This window comes from Bufo gargarizans, chromosome 9 (assembly GCF_014858855.1).
Source record: "Bufo gargarizans isolate SCDJY-AF-19 chromosome 9, ASM1485885v1, whole genome shotgun sequence".
In the NCBI taxonomy this organism is placed as follows: Eukaryota; Metazoa; Chordata; class Amphibia; order Anura; family Bufonidae; genus Bufo; species Bufo gargarizans.
The window spans coordinates 38632591-38652743 of NC_058088.1; the positions used below are offsets into that span (position 1 = coordinate 38632591).

At 46.4% G+C, this 20153-nt stretch overlaps 1 protein-coding gene across 1 annotated transcript in view; it reads right to left on the reverse strand.

Annotated features, from left to right (window-relative positions):
* Positions 1 to 20153, reverse strand: part of FRMD7 (FERM domain containing 7) — a 63877-nt gene that overhangs the window by 29957 nt on the left and 13767 nt on the right. The window contains exons 3-4 of the mRNA XM_044268948.1: positions 18160 to 18238; positions 16363 to 16460 (exon numbers count right to left, since the gene is read on the reverse strand). Coding sequence (XP_044124883.1) covers positions 16363 to 16460; positions 18160 to 18238 — 177 coding nt within the window. The remainder of the gene's footprint in view (positions 1 to 16362; positions 16461 to 18159; positions 18239 to 20153) is intronic.

The window sequence follows — 20153 nt, forward strand, 5'->3', positions numbered from 1 at the left end:
TATTGTGTCAACATCAAACGGATCCGTCCCCATTGACTTGCATTGTAATTCAGGACGGATCCGTTTGGCTCCGCACGGCCAGGCGGACACCAAAATGACTTTTTTTTCATGTCCGTGGATCCTCCAAAAATCAAGGAAGACCCACGGACGGAAAAACGGTCACGGATCACGGACCAACGGAACCCCGTTTTGCGGACCGTGAAAAAAAACGTCCGTGTGCATGAGGCCTAATACAGTATAATACCTGCACCATGCTGTGTAATATACAGTATAATCCATAAAGCATGCTGTACAATATACATTATAATCCATACACCATACAGTAAAATATACAGTATAAACCATACATCATGCTGTACAATATACATTATAATTCCTGCACCATGCCGTACAATATACAACATAACCCCACAGTGTAGGTGTTATACTGTATATTGAACGGCATGGTGTATGGATTATAATGTATATTGTGTAGCATGGTGCAGGGATTATAATGTATATTGTACGGCATGGTACAGGGATTATAATGTATACTGTACAGAAAATGTATGAAGGTTACACAGTGCTGGACAATATAACCCCTGTGGGATAGATAGATATACCTATATACAGCCTATACCTATATACACGCTATACCTATATACAGCTTATACCTATATACATTCTATACCTATTGTAGGAAGGCGTCATTTACTTAATGTGTGAATAAACACTGAACTGTTTAATTCAAAGACTTTGTTGTTGCCTCTATACTGCGTCCGCTAACCTGCCTACCACAGCGAATCCCCACAATTGGTGGAGGATGCAGGTTTGCAGTGAGGCTGGCGTGAAGGCCGAAATATTTTTGTTTTTACGGGCATAAAATACTGTTTGAGGGGTGCCATATACCCGTTTCTGCCAAATAATGATTGAGGGGTGCCATATACCATCTTCCACAAAATACTGATTGAGGGGTGCGATATACCTGCTTCCACAAAATTCTGATTGAGGGGTGCCATATACCTGTTTCCGCCAAATACTGATTGAGGGGTGCTATATACCCGTTTCCACCAAATACTGATTGAAGGGTGCCATATACCATCTTCCACAAAATACTGATTGAAAGGTGCCATTGCTATATACCTTCTTCCACCAAATACTGATTAAGGGCTGCGATACACCTGCTTCCACAAAATTCTGATTGAGGGGTGCCATATACCTGTTTCGGCCAAATACTGATTGAGGGTGCCATATACCATCTTCCACAAAATACTGATTGAGGGGTGCTATTGCTATATACCTTCTTCCACCAAATACTGATTAAGGGCTGCGATACACCTGCTTCCACAAAATTCTGATTGAGGGGTGCCATATACCTGTTTCGGCCAAATACTGATTGAGGGTGCTATATACCTGTTTCCGACAAATACTGATTGAGGGGTGCTATATACCTGTTTCCGCCAAATACTAATTGAGGGGTGCCATATACCATCTTGCACAAAATACTGATTATGGGGTGCTATATACCTGTTTCCGCCAAATACTAATTGAGGGGTGCCATATACCATCTTGCACAAAATACTGATTATGGGGTGCTATTGCTATATGCCTTCCTCCACCAAATACTGATTGAGGGCCGTCAATACACCTGCTTCCACAAAATACTGATTAAGGGGTGCCATATACCTTCTTCCACAAAATACTGATTTAGGGGTTCTATTGCTACATACATTCTTCCACCAAATACTAATTGATGGCTGCGATACACCTACTTCCACAAAATACTAATTAAGGGGTGCCACATACCTGTTTCCGCCAAATACTGATTGAGGGGTGCCATATACCTGTTTCCGCCAAATACTGATTGAGGGATGCCATATACCTGTTTCCGCCAGATACTGATTGAGGCGTGCTATATACCTGTTTCCGCCAAATACTGATTGAGGGGTGCCATATACCTTCTTATGCAAAATACTGATTAAGGGGTGCAATATACCTTCTTCCACTAAATACTTATTAAGGGGTGTTATTGCTATACCTTTTTCCACCAAATACTAATTGAGGGGTGCCATATACCTTCTTACGCAAGATACTGATTGAGGGGTGCTATATATCTGCTTCCACAAAATACTGATTGAGAGGTGCCATATACCTTCTTATGCAAAATAATGATTGAGGGGTGCTATTGCTACAGTGGCAGAAATAATTATTTGACCCCTCACTGATTTTGTAAGTTTGTCCAATGACAAAGAAATGAAAAGTCTCAGAACAGTATCATTTCAATGGTAGGTTTATTGTAACAGTGGCAGATAGCACATCAAAAGGAAAATCGAAAAAATAACTTTAAATAAAAGATAGCAACTGATTTGCATTTCATTGAGTGAAATAAGTATTTGAACCCCTACCAACCATTAAGAGTTCTGGCTCCCACAGAGTGGTTAGACACTTCTACTCAATTAGTCACCCTCATTAAGGACACCTGTCTTAACTAGTCACCTGTATAAAAGACACCTGTCCACAGAATCAATCAATCAAGCAGACTCCAAACTCTCCAACATGGGAAAGACCAAAGAGCTGTCCAAGGATGTCAGAGACAAAATTGTAGACCTGCACAAGGCTGGAATGGGCTACAAAACCATTAGCAAGAAGCTGGGAGAGAAGGTGACAACTGTTGGTGCGATTGTTCGAAAATGGAAGGAGCACAAAATGACCATCAATCGACCTCGCTCTGGGGCTCCACGCAAGATCTCACCTCGTGGGGTGTCAATGGTTCTGAGAAAGGTGAAAAAGCATCCTAGAACTACACGGGAGGAGTTAGTTAATGACCTCAAATTAGCAGGGACCACAGTCACCAAGAAAACCATTGGAAACACATTACACCGCAATGGATTAAAATCCTGCAGGGCTCGCAAGGTCCCCCTGCTCAGGAAGGCACATGTGCAGGCCCGTCTGAAGTTTGCCAATGAACACCTGAATGATTCAGAGAGTGACTGGGAGAAGGTGCTGTGGTCTGATGAGACCAAAATAGAGCTCTTTGGCATTAACTCAACTCGCTGTGTTTGGAGGAAGAAAAATGCTGCCTATGACCCCCAAAACACCGTCCCCACCGTCAAGCATGGGGGTGGAAACATTTTGCTTTGGGGGTGTTTTTCTGCTAAGGGCACAGGACAACTTATTCGCATAAACGGGAAAATGGACGGAGCCATGTATCGTGAAATCCTGAGCGACAACCTCCTTCCCTCTGCCAGGAAACTGAAAATGGGTCGTGGATGGGTGTTCCAGCACGACAATGACCCAAAACATACAGCAAAGGCAACAAAGGAGTGGCTCAAGAAGAAGCACATTAAGGTCATGGAGTGGCCTAGTCAGTCTCCGGACCTTAATCCAATCGAAAACCTATGGAGGGAGCTCAAGCTCAGAGTTGCACAGAGACAGCCTCGAAACCTTAGGGATTTAGAGATGATCTGCAAAGAGGAGTGGACCAACATTCCTCCTAAAATGTGCGCAAACTTGGTCATCAATTACAAGAAACGTTTGACCTCTGTGCTTGCAAACAAGGGTTTTTCCACCAAGTATTAAGTCTTTTTTTGTTAGAGGGTTCAAATACTTATTTCACTCAATGAAATGCAAATCAGTTGCTATCTTTTATTTAAAGTTATTTTTTCGATTTTCCTTTTGATGTGCTATCTGCCACTGTTACAATAAACCTACCATTGAAATGATACTGTTCTGAGACTTTTCATTTCTTTGTCATTGGACAAACTTACAAAATCAGTGAGGGGTCAAATAATTATTTCCTCCACTGTATATACCTTCTTCCACCAAATACTGATTTAGGGCTGCGATACACCTGCTTCCACAAAATACTGATTGAGGGGTGCCATATACCTGTTTCCGACAAAAACTGATTGAGGGCTGTGATTTACCTTCTTCCACAAATACTGCTGTTCCCTACAGACTTAGGGCTTGTTCACATGACTGTGCCATTTTTTGCGGTCCACAGATTGCGGATCCGCAAAAAACAGATGCCGCCCGTGTGCCTTTCTCAAAACGGACAAGTATAGACAGGACTCAATTTTTGCGGGGCCACGGAACGGAGCAACGGATGCGGACAGCACAGAGTGCTGTCCAAATCTTTTGTGGACCTATTGAAATGAATGGTTCCGTATACGGAACGAGCTCTTAGGCAGAGGGTCATTTAGAAACTGAGAGGCAGAGGAAGAGGCAGACCGTTCCACAGGGATGGTAGGGGTCGGGTAGGTGCACCAGGCCATGAGCCTAAGTGGGAAGTTGGAGAAGGTGTGTGCGATATCTTCAAAGGGCGCACCAGACGTGGTTGAGTGGCTCACTCAGCCTTCCGCTTCTGCAGCCTCCTCATCCTCTGTATCTGCAACCTCCTCACTCTCTACTGTGTGCACCCCCAAAGACAACACCACCACCACCACCATAGCCCCTCTACTCGAGTTAGAGGAATTATTTTCCCATCCATTCCCAGACCTTACCAATGCGCAGACATTCTTGGCATCGGATGAGGAAGAGGATATAGCAATGGCCCCAACCCAGCGGTCTGACGACAGTACCCAGATCAGCCCAAGGAGGGTGTTCCCCGCTGTTGCTGCCTACTCCGAGATCTCTAATGTCAGTTGTGGTGAAGGTGACGATGATAATGTGTTGATGGACGTCACGTGGGTGCCCACAAGAGAGGAAGAGGAGGGGAGTTCAGAGGGAGAGACGGAGCAGCAGATAAGGGAGGAGAAGCAGGCACATGGCTCCGCAGTGTGGGCTTTTTTTTTTTAACATGTCAGCTGCTGATAATAGTGTTGCCATCTGCAGCCTGTGCTGTCAACGCATAAGTCGCAGTAAGACCAACACTCACCTAGGGACAACTGCCTTTAGAAGGCACCTGGCCTCCCATCACCGAGCCCAGTAGGAGCAATGCCGTCAGAACCCACAAAGCCACACTCCTGACGCTCCACGTCCTGCCTCTACTCCTTCTTCTCTCTCCTTCCATTTGTCCTCTACTCCACCTTCCACCGTGCCGTTGTCGCGTTCATCTGGCACAAGGCAGGCTTCTGTGGCCCAAATGCTCAAGCGTAAAAAAATTATGACGCCAGATAATGCTCTTGACCAAACGACTGACCGTTGGCGGCTTGTCGGAACTGCTAGCCCGCCAACTACTGCCATATAAATTGGTGGACTCTGAGGCCTTTAGAAAATTTGTGGCCATTGGAACACAGCAATGGAAGGTCCCCGGAAGGAAATATTTCTCCCAGAAGGGCATCCCTGAACGTTCAGCGGCAAGTTAATATATCTCTCGCACACAGTGTCAGTGCCAAGATACATCTGACCACAGACACGTGGTCTAGCAAACACGGGCAGGGAAGGTACATAACTTTTACTGCCCACTGGGTGAACCTTCTGACGGCCATCAAGCATGTAACCCGTGGCACCTGTGTGGATTTGGTGTTACCGCCACGGATTGCATGCAGGCCTGCCTCTTCTTCTCCTCCTCCTACTCCATCCTCCGTCTCCTACTCGGCTGACTCCTCCTTTTCCACTGCTACCGCCTCTTCCGCTGCACCCCCTCCCCCCCCCCCCTCCCCCAAGCTCCTCAGAACCTATTCGACGTGTCAGGTCAAACGTTGCCATGCTGTGATGCGACTGTTGTGCCGGGAAGCCATGAGCCACACCGGTCCTGCACTGCTTTCAGCTCTGCTGTCACAGGCCAATCAGTGGCTAACCCCACTCAATTTGACAGTTGGTAAAGTGGTGTGCGACAACGGTGCCAATCTGCTGAGCGCGCTGAAAAAGGCAAAATTACACACGTCCTGAATTTAGTCGTGCAGCGATTCGTTGCAAAATACCCCAGGGTCCGAGACGTCTTGCGGCAGGCCAGGAAAATCTCTAGCCATTTTAGAAGATCTTACATGGCTATGGCTCGCCTTGCTGACGTTCAGTGGCGACACCGCTTGCCCATCAGACGTCTGATTTGTGACTGCCCGACGCACTGGAACTCCGCCTTGTATATGCTTGATAGGCTGCTCCAGCAAAAATGTACCGTTAACGACTACCTGTACGAACTCTGCGGCAGGACAAATTCTGGGGAGCTTGGTTTCTTTTCACCTCGCCAGTGGCTGATCATGCGCGATGCATGCAGACTTCTGCGGCCATTTGATTAGATCACCAAACTGGTCAGTCGCAGCCAGGGCGCCTTCAGTGACATCGTACCTTACGCCTTCTTTCTGGAGTGTGCATTGCATCGTATCATTGATCAAGCCGTCGAGGAGCAGGAGCTGGAAGATGAGGAAGTCGCAATGCTGAATGAATTCCCACGGGGGGCTACTCCATCTGAGACAAGTATGCAGGAGTCTGAAGAGGAGTCAGAGGAGAATGGTGGCTGGGGGGGAGGAGGAGCAGGAGCAATAAGAGCAGGCTTTTAACTTTTCGGGGATCCCTGGTGTTGTCCGTGGCTGGGGGGAGATCGAGGACGACATTCTCCTGGGCGATGAGCAGGAGACAGGGTGCTCCACTGTTTCCAATTGAGTGCAAATGGAGGCCTTCATGCTCCAGTGTTTAAAGAGGGACCCCCGTATAAAAAGCATAGGACCTGTCAAGGACCTGTACTGGGTGGTACTTAGACCCCCAGTACAAACACAAAATGGCGGACATGTTACCAGCATCACAGAGGGCTGTCAAAATGCAGCATTTACAGGTCTTGCTGCGAGAGATGCTGCATTCTGCTGTTGCGGGCGCTGGCAGAGGAATTTCCACCCACACCGAAACAGGTGCGGGCACCAATCCTACCGCGCCTGTAAAAAGAGGGCGGTTTGAAGATGTTTTGGTCACTTCAGATATGGGATCATTCTTGCACCCAACCCCATCGACAGCCGCCCTCTGGATCCAACCTCAGGGAACGCCTAGACCAGGGATCAGCAACTTCGGCACTCCAGCTGTGGCGAAACTACAACTCCCAGCATGCACACCTTCTTGGCTGTTCTCAGAACTCCCAGAGAAGTGAATGGAGCATGCTGGGAGTCGTAGTTTCACCACAGCTGGAGTGCCGGAGGTTGCTGATCCCTGGCCTAGACCGACAGGTGTCCGACTACATCGGGTTAACGGCCGATGTGGACGCTCTGAGAAGCGAGAAACCCCTTGACAACTGGGTGTGCAGGCTTGACCTGTGGCCAGAGCTGGCAGAATTTGCCATGTAACTCTTGGCTTGCCCCTCGTCGAGTGTTCTGTCCGAAAGGACGTTCAGCGCAGCAGGGGGGATCTTGACCGATAAGCGCTCTAGCCTAGCTCACGACAGTGTGGACTACCTCACATTTTTTTAAATGAATGAGGCATGGATCTCGGAGGAATTCAACATCTGTGATGACCACGTGTAATTGAATTTCCCCATGCCAGCCCACACATATCCGCCACCACCCAGAACAAAGACTGGTCCTTGCCTTATGTATATACAGCGGCATCAAAGGCCTTTTATGTCAGGTGAATGCCTAATTTTTGGGGCCTTTACTGGCTGACAGTTACATATTTATCCTGTGACCGCCTAATGTAGCTCCAGCCACAGAATACAAAGTTCTGTGCTGTCAGGTGAATGCCTATTGGCTAATTTTTGGGGCCTGTACTGGCCGACAGTTACATTTTTATCCTGTGACCGCCTAATGTACCTTTAGCCACAGAATACAAAGTTCTTTGCAGTCAGGTGAATGCATATTGCCTAATTTTTTGGGCCTGTACTGGCCAATTATTTTTTTTTATCTCTAGCCACATAATCACACCCTTGTCTCACTCCTCTGCCTCTCATTATGGTGGCATATGAACCGCATTCACTATAAGGACCTTCTAATGTCACAGGGTCATGTGACTGTGCCCCCACCCCGTACTGTGCCCCTCACCCCATACTGTGCCCCCTTATACCCTGCATTGTGCCCTCTTACAACAACCTGTGCAGTGCCCCTAGTTATTCCATGTACTGTGCCCTCTTATACCCTTTTATCCGGTCACGGTATGGCCGTGTTAACTGGTCACTGTACAGAGGTGTTATCCGGTCAATGTATGGCGGTGGTATCCAATAACTGGATGACCATAACTGTATCCTTTTCCCTGCCCACGCCATCCTTTTTTAGACCTTCCATGAGCAGGAAAAATATGCAGATTGCGGTGCTAAGGACCTTTGCGCCACAATCTGTCTCAGAAATACGCCTAACATAGACTTAATTCTATATAATAAATCACCACCTAATTGTATTATTATTCGGGGGTAGGGCTAATATCTTTATATTATATAGATTCTAGTGTATTATACTGTGCCCTGTATTTCCCAGTAGAAAATGATCCTTGGGAAGCACAGTCCTCATCCCTGACCACTATCAGTACATGGGAGCCTCCCCTCTCCGCCACGCTGCTCCGCTGTGTACTGGTGTTTATTCTGACGTTAGGGCTGGGTTTACATCCTATTATTACCATCCATTTAATGCATACCAAAAATGTATGCTTTACAGATGCCTCAGACTAATGTCGTACAGTGGCGTCAGTTCACCATACAGTTCCATGGTAGAAAAAAAAACTTACGTTAACATATGCATTTTTTTAATGGACTCTACAGGATACCAAAACGTGGAGTGATGCACATTTGTATACATCAAACTGATAGGAAATAAAAACATTTCTAGGCTCCAGCAGGGCCCATTTTTGAAAGTTTCCCTTTAAGATGCATAAAAATGACCCCTGATTAAAATACATATTTTTTGTGGGAATTTTTGCCGAAGATCCCCCTCTGGTATATCACTGTCCATGTTGTGGGACTATTTGTGTACTTCTAGTAAGTGTTTGCTGGCTGCAAATATGACCTGAAGGTCTTTCAGGTTCGTCTGCCATTAAAATGAATGGGGCCCACCGCGAACGTGCATTCACGAATCGTCCCGGCCGATGTTCGTCCATCACTATTGTTGATGCCCCTGAGTCAGGGGTAACTTCGGCAGAGTGGCCTGGCTCGGGGAGGAGGCCAGAACCCTGGAAACCAGCAGCTGAAGGGCCAGCAATAGGAGTGACCGCCACTTCAGTGGAAGAGGGGGAGACAACCCCGCTGAGTGTGTTGGTAGGAGACATTAAGGACTTGCTGCCGGGTCCTGGATTGGCAGACCTCAATGACTCCGGTAAAAATTTTGGAACCGCACAAAACAGGGACCCAACCTTATCCCGGGCCTGGGAGAATGTGGTAATAATTGATGGTGAACCACAAAAACCTGGGGCCGAGTCAATGTTTCCCCGTTTTGTCGTTCACCAGGAAATGCTGTATCAGGGTAAACCAACTACGGGGTGAGCATATTGAACAGCTGGTGGTGCCCAAGGCATATCGCAAGCTCGTATTGGAGCTTGCCCACCAACATGTTCTTGGGGTTCACTTGGGGTGGCAGAAAATGCAGGACCGGATACTACAGCGGTTTTACTGGCCCAGTGTGCTCAGAGAGGTAGATTTGTAAGTCTTGCCCAACTAGCCAGATAAATAGCCCCCAGCCACATTTTCAGAGCCCCCTGGTGCCTCTCCCGATTATCGAGATCCCGTTCGAGCGAATCGCTATGGATCTCATAGGCCCAGTACCGAAGTCCGCTAGAAGGCACCAACACATCTTGGTCGTCCTCAACTACGCCACTCGGTACCCAGAGGCGGTGCCATTGCGACATACATCAGCCAAACTCACAGCTAAGGAGTTAATGGAGATGTTTTCCCGAGTGAGACTACCTAAAGAAGTTCTGACTGACCAAGGGACCCCTTTTATGTCCAAGGTCATGAGGGAACTCTGTAAGTTGCTCCACATAAAACAGCTACGGACGTCCGTGTATCATCCGCAAACGGATGGCCTGGTAGAGAGGTTTAATCAAACATTAAATACATCTTATAAAGAGTGGTGTCTAAGGATGGGAGGGACTGGGAACTTCTTCTGCCCTATCTCATGTTCGCAGTGTGAGAGTTGCCCCAAGCCTCTACTGGGTTCTCGCCCTTCGAACTGCTATATGGTAGACACCCTCGCTGTCTGTTGGATATAGCCAAAGCAGCATGGGAACAACAACCCACACCGCACAAAAGTGTTATTGAGTACGTTACCCAGATGCAAGGATGGATGGAGACAGTGTTGCCTCTGGTCAGGGAGCATATGGAGGCAGCACAGAGAGCCCAGAGTAGGGTCTGTAATCGGCAGGCTCGTGTCCGGAACTTTAACCTGGATGATCTGGTTTTGGTTCTGGTACCAACCGTAGACAGTAAAGTCCTAGCTAGGTGGCAGGGGCCCTACGAGGTACTCGAGAAAGTGGGAGAGGTAAATTACAAGGTACACCAGCCGGAGCGGTGAAAGCCGGAGCAGGTGTACCATGTAAATTTACTAAAACCATAAAAAAGATAGGGAGTCTTGTACTGAAGACAGCCCACGGCCAGGTTTTGTAGGAGAAAAGGTTTAGGCTCCTCGGTCTGATGTAAGAGAAGCAGTTGCCACAGTAAAAATTGCTGACAGCCTCTCCTCTAAACAGGCTCAGGAAGCCAGGGAGTTTATTAGTCAGAACACGGATGTGTTCTCGGATCTCCCTGGACGCACTTCCATAATCCAACATGACATTGTCACTGAGCCTCAGGCAAAAGTCTGGTTAAAACCATACTGGATTCCCGAGGCACGGCGACAAGCCATCGCGTATGAAGTGCAGCTAATGCTGCAACTAGACGTCATTGAGGAGTCCAAAATTGAGTGGGCCAGTCATATAGTTTTAATACCGAAACCGGACGGGACGTTACGGTTCTGTAAAGATTTTAGTAAACTAAACGAGATTTCCAAATTCGATGCGTATCCCATGCCCCGGGTAGATGAGCTTATCGAGAGGTTAGGACAAGCCCGATATTTTTCTGTCTTAGACCTCACGATGGGCTACTGCCAGGTGCCCTTAACGGAGGCTGCCAAAGAAAAAACTGCCTTTGGCATCCCTGAAGGGCTTTATCAGTATAAAGTGTTACCCAGGGCTTTTTTTTCCTCAGAGAATAGGTGGTGGAACTCACCCCCCTCCCCTGGCCACGCCCCTACCCAGCCCTAGGACCGCCCCCTAAAACCGCCCCTTTAGAGAACAGGGATGCAAGTAAAATTGCCAGTGACGGTCGTGACAGCCAGGCTGCCAGCGCCCGCGGCCGTCGCCGCCCTAGTCCACGCATGGGCAGCGCAGCCTGGCCTGGCCTGGCCTGGCCCCTTTCTTCCCTGTTCCTGTTCCCCTAATTAGCCAATTCAATCTTTTTTAATTTAAAAATGAAATAAATTAAAAATGACCTTTTTCCTTTTGTTTCCTTTTCCTGCCTGGTGCCGCTCTGCCTCCTGACTCCTGCTCGTGCCGACACCCACGACACTAAACTGCCGCCCGTGCCTCCAGCAGCCGCCATGGGAGGTCCCGGGTCTGGGGCCACAGACAGCAATAGAGTCGGCCTGGGGGCAGGGTTTAGGGCCACAGAATCGGCGTCTCCTCTCTCACTCTCTCCCCCGCTGTCAGTGGTGGACGGGAGCTGGACGGGAGCTGGGCGGGCCTGAGCCAGTGGAGAGTCGGAGGTGCCGGAGGCTGCAGGGACTGAGCAATCATGTAAACTGTAAGTAAGCAGCCTAAGCAGGGCCGGTGCAAGGATTTTTGCCGCCCTAGGCAAGATAAAAATTGCCCCCCCCCCCCTCCCGTTATCAGACATCACATATGTTCCACCCCTTTCTCACCTTTTAAATTAAAAGAACTGCTATGCTTCCCTTATGGTTAATCAAGCTTCTTGTAGCTGTCTCTTTTTGCGGAACGGAATTGCGGACTCATACATTTCTATCCGCAATTCCGATCCTGAAAAAAATAGAACATGTCCTAATATTGTCCACAATAACGGACAAGAATAGGCATATTCTCTTAGTGCCGGCAATGTGCGGTCCGCAAAATGTGGAACGCACTATTGCCGCTGTTCGTGTTTTGTGGATCCGCAAAACACACACGGATGTGTGAATGGACCCTAAATGTGAGGTAAATTAGTTTCCAATGTAGTATTAATAACTAAACAATTACATAATAAACATATTGCATTGTCTACTTACCACCAGGACAATAAGATGATCTGGTCTCTGGCTGTAGTCTGGCTCTGGGGACTCCTTTGTCACTCTCTTCTCCCTGGTGTTACCCTTTGGTCTGCATGGTGCCCCCACCACATTCTCATGGACATTGTACTTTGTCCACAGCGTCGGTACGCATCGGCTTACCTGGATGATATCGTCATCCACAGTACCGACTGGGAAAGTCATCTACCCAAAGTGCAGGCTGTAGGAAGGCTGGACTGACTGCTCACCCAAAAAAAGCACGATAGGGTTAGAGGAGACTAAGTACCTGGGGTACGTCATCGGACGTGGAGTTGTCAAACCCCAAGTGAATAAAATAGAGGCGATTCGGAATTGGCCCCGACCTATCACCACTAGGCAAGTAAAGTCGTTCCTGGGAATGGTGGGATATTATATTAGGTTCGTTCCCCATTTTGCCACTTTAGCGGCTCTGTTGACAGGGCTCTTGAAGGGACGGAAGTCCGCGATGGTCAGCTGGAATGATCAGGCGGAAGAGGCTTTTTCCCCTCTCAAGTGGATGAGCCAGGCCAAAGAGAGGAATGCTCGGGTAACCAGATGGTTCTGGTCATTACAGAACTTTAAGTTCTCAGTGGAACACAGGGCAGGCCGGTTACAGGGAAACGTGGATGCCCTGTCCTGGGTACACTCTCTGGCAAGTGTTCACCCCCTCAGGGTTGAACAAAGGGGGGAGGTATGTACGAAGGTGCAAAGGTCCGTCGTTGATGGAAGGTATGTGTCACCGAGGTTCCTGGCCTCAGGTGTCAGCGGCAGCTAATGCTGATTGACACTTGGCTATTTTAGTATGGCTGTATAGCTGATCCGGGACGGCTCTTACTGGGAGTAGCCAAAGTGATGGGTGGGTGACTATTCCCCACTTTTCAGGCCGGGTCTTGACTGGCCTATAAAAACCCAACCAGCCATGTCAGCTGTGAGTGGATTACTCCTCTCTGACAGTAGAGCTCTGTCAGTCTCTGTGTTGGGACCTGGAAGTTTGGGCCTGGATTAAGGCCTGCTACCTTGTTGGTGTAAAAGCAGGTGGATTTTGTAATTTACTTAATGTGTGAATAAACACTGAACTGTCTAATTCAAAGACTTAGTTGTTGCCTCTATACTGCGTCCGCTAACCTACCTACCAGAGCGAATCCCCACACTATATACAGTCTACACCTATATAGTGTCTATACAAATATACATCCTATACCTATATACAGTCTACACCAATATACAGCCTATACCTATATACAGTCTACACCTATGTACAGTCTACATGGTGTAGACTGTACATAGGTGTAGACTGTATATAGGTATAGGCTGTAAATAAGCTGTATAGAATGTATATAGATATAGGCTGTATATACAGTACAGACCAAAAGTTTGGACACACCTTCTCATTCAAAGAGTTTTCTTTATTTTCATGACTATGAAAATTGTAGATTTACACTGAAGGCATCAAAACTATGAATTAACACATGTGGAATTATATACATAACAAACAAGTGTGAAACAACTGAAAATATGTCATATTCTAGGTTCTTCAAAGTAGCCACCTTTTGCTTTGATTACTGCTTTGCACACTCTTGGCATTCTCTTGATGAGCTTCAAGAGGTAGTCACCTGAAATGGTTTTCACTTCACAGGTGTGCCCTGTCAGGTTTAATAAGTGGGATTTCTTGCCTTATAAATGGGGTTGGGACCATCAGTTGCGTTGAGGAGAAGTCAGGTGGATACACAGCTGATAGTCCTACTGAATAGATTGTTAGAATTTGTATTATGGCAAGAAAAAAGCAGCTAAGTAAAGAAAAACGAGTGGCCATCATTACTTTAAGAAATGAAGATCAGTCAGTCAGCTGACAAATTGGGAAAACTTTGAAAGTAAGGGCTATTTGACCATGAAGGAGAGTGATGGGGTGCTGCGCCAGATGACCTGGCCTCCACAGTCACCGGACCTGAACCCAACAGAGATGGTTTGGGGTGAGCTGGACCGCAGAGTGAAGGCAAAAGGGCCAACAAGTGCTAAGCATCTCTGGGAACTTCTTCAAGACTGTTGGAAGACCATTTCAGGTGACTACCTCTTAAAGCTCATCAAGAGAATGCCAAGAGTGTGCAAAGCAGTAATCAAAGCAAAAGGTGGCTACTTTGAAGAACCTAGAATATGACATATTTTCAGTTGTTTCACACTTGTTTGTTATGTATATAATTCCACATGTGTTAATTCATAGTTTTGATGCCTTCATAGTCATGAAAATAAATAAAACCTCTTTGAATGAGAAGGTGTGTCCAAACTTTTGGTCTGTACTGTAGGTATAGGCTGTACATAGGTGTAGACTGTATAGGTATAGGCTGTACATAGGTGTAGACTGTATAGGTATAGGCTGTACATAGGTATAGGCTGTATATAGGTGGAGGGCATGATGCTGCAGAACACAAGGGCCCTTGTCAAGGCAAGGGGTGAAACCACTGGCAGGAACACACCATCCCAGTGATAGAATATCACTGGGATGGGATGGTGTGTTCCTGCCAGTGGTACTTTCACAGTTTCCCCTTGTGTTCTGCATCATTATGCCCTCCAGGACTGTCCTCAGCATACTTAAGTAGCAGGCAGCTCTCAGTCTCAGGAGAAGTCTAGCCGCCGCCAACGCCGCCTCCGCGTTACCTCTCTTTGTGCACTGCTGCTCCTCCTCTTCGGTCAGAAAAAGAAGGAAGCTGCAGTAGCAAGGGAGTATGTGGGTGTCGCCCTGCTTATCACGCACACAGAAGGAGGAAGTTTGGAAGAACTCATCACTAGTGTGGGCAAGTGTGTGGGCATTTTGGAAGCAGGGTGAGCACTGAGCGAACTTATTAAACTTGTGAGCGGGGGCACAATAATTGTTGCGCGGCCGCACACCTGCTCAGCTTAGAGGAACACTGCTCGTGGGCCCCCTTGACTTAGAGGCCCGGTTGCAATTGCGACCCCTATAGCTACGCCACTACACGTGACCCAGTGACAGGTCCCTGCTGTGTTCGCTGACGCCCATCAACAGGATGTTGACTCCCAGAGACCCAAGACCTGTGGAGGCAGCCCTGGACAGATGCAGCCGGAATCCAGCGACGGGAACCAGATAAGTTTGAACCCCACCGAGGGTCCAGCCGTTCTGAAGAGGTCTTTTAAAAAAGATTAGTCTTGGATAACGCCCTTAATTCTCAGGACTTACAAAGAACCAGGGGACATTCATTATGTGTGGAGGAAAGGAGATTTAGTCAGCAATACAGGAAAAGGTCCTTCCCGATAATTGCCTGCTCATCAGAGGAGGTGAGAGCTGCATTTACATGAGTGATTGTTGCTGCCATCACTTGTCTACATACAGATTTGTTGTTTGTGGGCAGCAGATCCCTGTTTTCACAGCACAATCTGCTGCCCAGTAACAGTGATTTATGTATCAGCATAAACGATGAATTAATCTGATGAACAAGCATTTTACATGGGCCGATCATTTGTACTAACATTCATTACCGATAATAATCGTCTCATGTAAAGGCACCATTACAGTATTCAAAGTGTGGAATGCTCTACACAGGGGCGTAGCTATAGGGGTGCAGAGGTGGAGGTCGCTACTGGGCCCAGGAGCCAATTTTTGCCTCAGGCAGAAGGAAGGCTATGTGCTTCCCTACCCCTGGCCACAAAGCACTGAGAGAAGGATGTCTTGCACCGGGGCCCATGAGCCTTGAGCTACGCCCCTGACTCTACAGTAAGCAAGAAGATCATCTTCCAGGTTTATTGTACACCACCCCCTTACTTTTCTTGTCCCAGGGCCTTTTTTAAAATCCCTCCAATCCAAGTGCTTAAGTCTGCGTGACCTCGGGAGGACACTACTCCTAATTGACAGCTACACTTAATAACCACCACCATATTTTTAAGTCATAAACGTAATCTATATAGAATTGCTTAATTTTTTTAACTTGTAAATGAAGTTATTCTGGCTGCACCCAGCTCCCACTCAAGGGGAACTAACTGCCTACAATTTATACAGGTTATATTAAACTCAGTGGAAACTGTATAAATCTGTTTTCAATGAACTCCCCCTAGAGGCAGCTTTAGGTAGTAGCTATGATTTTTATCACAACAAGCAGTTAGTTCACTTTCCATCTACCACATCAGACATGTATTCTTTCGCTATGGCACATATGCCACTGCTGACATCTCCACCTGCATGTCATCTTCCATTTTAATTTGACAAAATATATACTTATTCAGATTCGGTTATAATATACAGGAGCGGTATTGTACTTACCCTGAAGTATGTAAGACATCATTAGGGCACTACTGTTATCATTACAAGGTAATTTCCCAGAGGCTAAATCCTTTTTAATTTGAAGAGCGAAGAGATACCTGCAAATGTAGGACCATTAGTAGACACATATCTGGTGCTGGGATTGGGGGGTTGTAAGGTTTGGAGGCATAAATATTACAATACTGGGCAATCCACTCAAATAATCCCCTGCAAGGGACACAGACCTCGCCATAGTTGCTCTTAGTTCTGCATATGGGACACATTATAGATGCCTATAACAAGGGGTCTACAAGCTAGGTCTCTCCAGCAGATGGCTAACTACAACCTTCAGTATGCCATGGAGTCAGTGCATGCTGGGCGTGGTAGTTACATCACAGTTGGGCAGCTACAACCTGCAGACCCTTTGTCATTGACGGACTGAAGAGAAATTTTGTTTGCAGAGGGATATGTCTGTATATTGGGTGAATAATTGAAATTGTCTCTCCTTAGCTCAGTGCACACTTCATTTTTTTTTCTGTTAGGTTTCCATGTCTTTTTGACATGTCATAACATAGAGCAGGGATTCTCAACCTGCGGACGTTCAGCTGTTTCAAAACTACAACTCCCAGCGTGCTCTAATAGCTGTAGGCTGAGAATTGTAGTTTTGCAACAGCTGGATGGCGGCAGGTTGGGCATCCCTGGCATAGAGGGTTCAATCTTCATCTATTAGAGCCAAGGTCGGCTAGCCGCAGTGTCTCTTATTCTAGAAGACTCAACACATCCACATGTTATAGACAGTCCACTGATTACGATGGACACTGTAATATTTCATTCACCCCAGGGGCAGAATGGGAACTTTAAGTGGCCCTGGAAAAAATAGTAAAAGTGGCCCCGTTTTGCAGTTGGGTCCAAATTGATGAAAGGCAGGGCCAGCCATACCATATTGCAGCACATTATACCACCCCCACAGTCCATCAGAAAATACTGCCAGCAGCACAAAATACATCCCCAAAAACTTACACTGGCCGGCCGTGAGGAGGGCCCAGGCGGCCCCCTGAGACATTTCCCTGTAAGATCTAAGGCCAATCTACCCCTACAGAGAACCTGAAAACTGTTCCTTCACAGATAACTACTGATCTCTGGGGGTCCGGTGGGGATTTCTTTAAAGGGAATCTTCCACCATTTTATGCTAAGAAGCAGGGTCACTTACTTTTCTTGTCCCAATCATTTTCCTAAAACCCAGCAGCTCTGGCATTAGCGAAGTGCTGGATCGACTTAATACATTGCATGATCATACTTACCAACAATTTAGTTGGTGAATTCTGGGTAAGTTCTGCCCCTGAAAAACACCCCAAACATGGCCAGGACAGCCCACTTAGGGACGGTGCTTATACTAGCCCCACCCATTTTTGGCCCAGGAGTCTGAAAATCGAGGCCAGTTGATAACTATGCATGACCACAGGAGTCTTGATATTTATGAGCTCCTGGATTCCACTCCTCCACCACCACTGATTGATAGCTTTCTTACTATAGACAGCGTAGGAAGAAAGCTGTCAATCATCCACGAGAAGGCAGGGGCGGCTGCAGTTCCTGAATATCGGGATATCAGCACTTGCCTCACACCGGAGGTTCTCCCCAGGAATTTTATGAAGACCACTGGGTCATAAATAAAGTATAAGTGACGCAGTATTTCAGTCAGGAGCTCTGATACCAGTTCAGGCTGACCACAGATGAGCAGAACTTTCCATCACACTGGAAAATGTCACTTATATCTAAGGGTGTTGATGGGAATTCACAGATGGAAGGAATGATGATTACCTGGTCAACTCTCCCCGCAGCTGCCCGGGGTCCACCGGGAAGAATTTCACCATGAATTTGAATATTGTTTCTTTAGGGTCTTAAAAAACAAAATCATATATTATTTAGAGAGAGAATTCCACACATCTGTCTGTTTAGATAAACCAGCCATCCCTAACATTACAACCACTGCAGGTGAAGTGAATATTACTGATTTTCTTGCTACTTAAGGGGTATGATACGGTAAAACAGGCAGCGAGTGATTCATCAGGTCTTGAAGTTGATGTGTTGGAAGCAGACAGTGTTCCACAAGTCCAGTCCTCAGGGCCCACCTACCGGCTATGATTTGAGAATATCCCACCGATTAAATACCTGTGGTAAGTCCTGATGCACTGACACTAATTATATCACCTGCTCAATACTAAGGAAATCCTGAAAACATAATGGGCCCTGAGAACTGGAGCTGAGGAACCCTGGTCTAGATGACTTGGGCCCGAATATCTCAAAAGTGGCAGATCTTGTGGGGTGTTCCCAGTATGGTGTGGTTAGTAGCTACCAAAAATGGTCTGAGGAAGGACAAGTGGTAAACCCGCGGCAGGATCATGGCCGTCCAAAGATCACTGATGCACATCGGGGACAAACGCTATTCCATCTGGTCCAATCCATTAGAAGAGCTACCGTAGCACAAATTATGTGATAGAAAGCTGCATATCTGTAGGCTAAGCAACAAAAATTAGTGAAATTAATTTCCTTTAACCATAAAAATACTCTTAATTAAACATGATTAAAAATAATAATTTCATCATGATTCATTTGCAATAATATCCATGGGGAATACACAGCAAATTTCACCACCGTATCACCCCCGATCTAATACGTACTAATATATAACTTGTGCCGTCTACAAAAGTTATACAGATGGGACTTTCTATTCACAAAATGTTGACCTGTTGTAAGTAGCAGTAACATGAACCCAAATACAGTAGATATAGGCGATATACCGCCTCTAACCTCTAACCTATACTGTGCTCTGCTAGTCCTTACCTATTCTATAGCTGTCCGTGATGTGAAAATAACAATACACTATAAAAACTATAATAATATCATACCTAAATGTGATGGGGATGGTAATGAAACGCTCCTCGACGTGCGTTTCGCGGTCTCGCTTCCTCAGGAGGAGAGGACTAGCAGAGCACAGTATAGGTTAGAGGCGGTATATGCCCTATATCTATTTGGATTCATGCTACTGCTACTTACAACAGGTCACCGTTTTGTGAATAGGCAGTCCCATCTGTATAACTTTTCTAGACGGCACAAGTTATATTTTAGTACGTATTAGATCGGGGGTGATACGGTGGTGAAATTTGGTGTGTATTCCCCACGGATATTATTGCAAATGAATCATGATGATATTATTATTTTTAATCATGTTTAATACAGAGTATTTTTATGGTTAAGTGAAATTAATTTCACTCATTTTTGTTAGATGAGTATAAATTATTGAGTGTTCCGATTAGGCAAAGTGCTATTTGATTTTGGGCCTATTGTGGTGTTAATTATATCTGTAGGCTAGTCAAAGGTCTTGTGAAATTCAACCCTCAAAGGGTAAAATTCCCAGAAAAGTCATATAAAAGGGTTCTCCTGGAGTCCCATATTGATGGCCTATCCTCAGGATAGGTCATCAATATCTGATCAGGAGGGGACGATTGCAAGGACCCCTGACGATCAGCATGTGACATGCTCACAGCATGACAAGTACAGTGCCGTTCATTGTATATTGTAGCCCAGGCCTATTCACTTGAATGGAACTGAGCTGCAAATAGAGCATGTGACCCATGAAGATGACATCACTGGCCTAGGAAAAGGCCATGACGGAACCCCACCGATCAGATATTGATCATCTATTCTGGAGGTCAGACCATTAATACTGTACTTCCAGAAAACCCCTTTAATGTCATATGAGCCAGTGATACAAAATAGCCTTATATTACACAAGCCATTGAATGACAGTAGAG